This window comes from Pollachius pollachius (genome assembly GCF_949987615.1).
Source record: "Pollachius pollachius genome assembly, chromosome: 9".
Classification (NCBI taxonomy): domain Eukaryota; kingdom Metazoa; phylum Chordata; class Actinopteri; order Gadiformes; family Gadidae; genus Pollachius; species Pollachius pollachius.
This window is the reverse complement of record NC_136942.1, coordinates 18,500,759-18,505,374: the sequence shown is the minus strand read 5'-3', so window position 1 is coordinate 18,505,374 and position 4,616 is coordinate 18,500,759. Positions and strand designations below refer to the sequence as shown.

The 4,616-nt window shown below is 48.8% G+C and overlaps 1 protein-coding gene across 1 annotated transcript in view; it reads right to left on the bottom strand.

The window, feature by feature from the left end:
- Window positions 1-269: 269 nt before the first annotated feature.
- The window catches only part of vwf (von Willebrand factor), a 28,001-nt gene continuing 23,654 nt past the window's right edge, over window positions 270-4,616 (bottom strand). The window contains exons 43-53 of the mRNA XM_079743399.1: window positions 4,580-4,616; window positions 4,239-4,388; window positions 3,375-3,491; window positions 3,109-3,289; window positions 2,731-2,771; window positions 2,388-2,504; window positions 1,879-1,977; window positions 1,163-1,291; window positions 1,050-1,089; window positions 843-940; window positions 270-558 (exon numbers count right to left, since the gene is read on the bottom strand). The exon at window positions 4,580-4,616 is cut by the window's right edge and continues 166 nt beyond it. Coding sequence (XP_079599525.1) covers window positions 373-558; window positions 843-940; window positions 1,050-1,089; window positions 1,163-1,291; window positions 1,879-1,977; window positions 2,388-2,504; window positions 2,731-2,771; window positions 3,109-3,289; window positions 3,375-3,491; window positions 4,239-4,388; window positions 4,580-4,616 — 1,195 coding nt within the window. The 3' untranslated portion in view covers window positions 270-372. The remainder of the gene's footprint in view (window positions 559-842; window positions 941-1,049; window positions 1,090-1,162; window positions 1,292-1,878; window positions 1,978-2,387; window positions 2,505-2,730; window positions 2,772-3,108; window positions 3,290-3,374; window positions 3,492-4,238; window positions 4,389-4,579) is intronic.

Below are 4,616 nucleotides of genomic sequence, written 5' to 3'. Positions count from 1 at the left end.
TCTTACCAGTGGTCACACAAAGCGCTTTACATTATTGCCTCACATTCACTCATTTATACACACATTCACACACGGACAGCAGTGTCAGCCATGCAAGGCGATATCCAGCTCGTCTGAGGCAGTTACAGTAAGGTGTCTTGCTCAGGGAAACCTCAACACTCAGCTAGAAGGAGCCGGGGATCGAACTAGCCACCTTCCGGTTGCCAGTCAACCCCTCTACCTCCTGGGTCACTGCCAGAGGTGTGCAAAGAATTACGACAAGCCTACAATACAGAAGGTTATGCTGGGCGTTTATTACATGATACAAATTCGGTACACGGATAACAAATGCAGATGAAATCAAATAAATCTCTGTTTGGGGTTTCATCCCGTCTAGGTGCAGTGTTTAGTCACGCAGTCGCACTCGGTCACGGACTGCACTGTGTGGAGGCTCTGGGTGCCGTTGCCACAGAGGACGGGGACGCTGAGCGCCTCGGTCTTCTGGGGGGAGCAGCACACGCACTCCTGCTGCAGCACGGCCGCCTCAAGGGAGTACGAGGTCCTGCTGGGACACTTCCCCTGAAACACACCAGCAGCTTGAAGAACAATACAGCACAAACGGATGTCTTTGTGTGTGTCTGTGTGTGTGTCTGTGTGTGTGTGTGTGTGTGTGTGTGTGTGTAAGTGTGTGTGTGGGAGTGAGTGAGAGAGTGAGGGAGTGAGTGAGAGAAAGAAAACGATTGTCCCGGTTTTTATGTATGTGCGCCTTGAGTGATTGATTTAGGGAGAGAGATAGTTGAGGTTGAGGAGTGTACAGGTTGTCTGTATTTTGTGAGTCTGTGATGTGCGTGCGTTTCTCTCACCTCACAATAGTGCAACTCTATCTTTTGCTCTGACTTGCAGTCCCCGACCGTGATATAGTTGAGTGTTCCCCTTGTCTTTCTGCATTCCGGCTCCGTACCTTTTTTACAAAAAAATAATGAACATGAATGTGTTTAAGTCAGCCTGTTAAATCAGCCAAGGATTCACACCTCCTACTTGTGTGCGTGGACTGGGTATGCACTACTCACACATCTCACAGCAGCTGGTTCCGATGCGACTGACCTTCCCCTGAGGAGAACAGGGACAACATCAAACCGTGCTCCCGACCTGCTCGGTGTGAACACAGTGTGTGTCGACTTACCCCGGCGTCCAGGCAGCCCTGCTGGTCAAACGGGGGGCAGGTGGTCATTCTATTCTGCATGACCAGGTCTCCTTTAGCGTTGATCCCACAGGCGTATAAGTTGCAGCCTTCTTCGCGTGTTGAGTTTATCTAGAGACAGAGCAGAAGATCTGTCATGTTTGTGTGTAACGTTTTGAGAGAGAGAGAGGCAGCTGTATGTTTGCTTACGTTTGTGTGTGTGTGCGTGCTTGTGTGAATAAATGGTAAGCGCTGTACAATGCTGCCTAACAATCACCCATTCATGCACACATTCACACACCAACGGCGGCGTCAACCATGCAAGTTTCTTGCACAGGGACGCCACGAGCAGTGGTGGACTCAGGGGGGTTCGCCCCCCTCGTGCCTCCATGGTTGAAGAAGTGCCCTCAAGAGTGGCGAATATGAGAGAAAGTGCCTTATTGGCTGCCCTTTGCATGTGAAAAAAATGAATGGCTGCCCTCTGGTGCCACTTGCCCTCTAGAGCAAGAATGTGCCCTTTTTCATTTTTTCGCCCCTGCCCTTCAAACACTCTGAGTACGCCGCTGGGACTCTACTGCTAGGAAGAGCCGGGGATAGAACCAGCAACCTTCTGGTTACCAGCCAACCGGCTCCACCTCCTGAGCCACATGCAGCCCTTGCCGAGAATGAATATAGATAAAGATTAGGAACTGGCATTGTTTTGGATCGTGGACGCCGACCTGCAGACTGATGATGCGTCCGTCTGGCTGGGTCAGAACACACGCCGTGGGAACACAGCGGGCACAACAGACCCCAGGCTCCGCCTCCTTGGTGTAACCCTGGAAACAGCACAGCACACAAAAGAGTCAAAAGTGATCACTTCCTCTGTGTTTGGATAATGACGTAGGAATCAGAGCGGGAGCAGAGGTACTTACTGTGCTGGAAACACCTGGATTCATTCACAGAAACGCAATCAAGCCACACATCATGTTCTGCAGCTCAGTACAATGCAGAGGGTTAAGAGGAAATTACACAAGAAGATGATGGTTAGGAATAGTATGAGGATTATGGTGGTAAGAGATTGATGATGATGATGATGATGATGATGATGATGATGATGATGATGATGGTGATCATGATGATGATGGTGATGATGATGATGATGATGATGATGAAGTCGTCAATGTTTATATTGTCGATGATGATAAGGATGATGATGAAGATGATGATGAGGATGACGAAGACTTACCTCAGGGCAGGTGGAACAGTGGGTTTTTCTGCAGGATAGTCTGTATTTCTTCATAGGCCCGTTCTCCATGAAGCACTCACAGTGTGTACACGCGTCCACCATCATCCTTTCCCCTGCCTGCTCACACAACCACAAAGCATCTATATTTAACTCTCATTCAACCAGGTTGGTCTCATTGAGATTAAACATCTGTCTGGTAATCTGTTACATCTTTCTATCTATCTATCTATCTATTCATCTAACTATCTATGTATTTATTTATTTATTTATCTTTATATTTAGCCATCTTTCTGACATCGATCCATCTATGGTGAACAGAAAGAGGCTGTGCAGCATAACTTACTCCTATCACGGTTTGGTTGAGGACACATGCGTCTAAGGGAGCTGTAGAATGAATAGCAGAGACAAGAGTACACATCATTATATGTTTACAGTCATTTCAACAACAAGCTTTGCAGTAATTGGAATGACATGTAACATAACCTCCGTCTTGTGGAAGATTGACGCGAGACCTGGTGTTAGAGGCCCTCTGGTGGCCATGTGAGACACTGCGATTTCGGTCTTACCACTTTATAACTTTATATGTGTATCTTTGAGTTTGTGTTTGTGGTAAAACAAGTGTGTCTGTGTGAGTGTGCTTTCGTGTGCCTGTGTGTGTGAGTGCTTGTGCACAGTGCGCGTGACTGCATGCGTGTGTGTGTGTCTGTGAGTGTGTGTGTACCACAGCGGCAGCGGGGACAGCAGTCTGATGTGTCACAGCTGAGCGACGTTCCCAGTTGGCAGGCGGGAGTCTCCATTCTGGTGCAACTCATGTTGGAGGAGGTGATGAACACCTCGTCGCTCATCTTCACACACGAGAGGAGGACACACTTGTCTTCCGGAGACCTCCACACCTCCCCCACCTGGAGACGGAGAGAACAGCATCATCAATTAGGTGACCTCATTTGATGCCATGCTATAATAGATTTGTATGTCAAACCGTTATACCTGTCTGAGTCGTCTCCCTATCACGGAATCTCCTCGCATGCTTCCCTCCGACTCCACACAGCTGGTCCTCCTGCATCGGCCACAGCACTCCCCCTCCGAGGGCATGTAGGAAAAGCCCTGCGGAAAGCCTGCTTAGCCACATGTAGCGCTAATACACATGATACACGGTGTGTAGCGCTAATACACATGATACACGGTGTGTGGCGCTAATACACATGATACACGGTGTGTAGCGCTAATACACATGATACACGGTGTGTGGCGCTAATACACATGATACACGGTGTGTAGCGCTAACACACATGATACACGGTGCGTAGCGCTAACACACATGATACACGGTGTGTGGCGCTAATACACATGCTGCACGGTGTGTAGCGCTAATACACATGATACACGGTGTGTGGCGCTAATACACATGATACACGGTGTGTAGCGCTAACACACATGATACACGGTGCGTAGCGCTAACACACATGATACACGGTGCGTAGCGCTAATACACATGATACACGGTGTGTAGCGCTAATACACATGATACACGGTGCGTAGCGCTAATACACATGATACACGGTGCGTAGCGCTAATACACATGATACACGGTGCGTAGCGCTAATACACATGATACACAGTGTGTGTGTGTGTGTGTGTTTGTGTAGCTTCACTGTGTGGGCCTTGTGAGATATGAGATATGAGTGTGATATTTACAGTACAACAATATGTCTCATTAGCACAAAGCATGTAGAATGTTGCATTACTATGTGTGTGTGTGTGTGTGTGTGTGTGTGTGTATGTGTGTGTGTGTGTGTGTGTGTGTGTGTGTGTGTGTGTGTGTGTGTGTGTGTGTGTGTGTGTGTTCCTTACTGATGCACAGTCCTTGTCACAGACGGGCGGGACACACCGGGCGATGTGCAGTGACGTGTGCTGGTCCTGGAGCTGTGAGCAGCTGCACTTCTGACATCCGTCTTCCCATTGGTTCCCCACGGGGTAAACCACTCCCCCGACAACACACACCTGGACATGGAGAGATATCGATAGACACACAGACAGACGCACATACACACACAGACAAACACACAGACACACACACGGACAAAAAACAGACACACAGACACACACAGACCAACAGACACACACAGGTGGACAGACAGACACACACACACACACACACACACACACACACACACACACACACACAGACACACCTTGTCTGGCAGGCAGGTGGTCTCTGTGCAGCCGCAG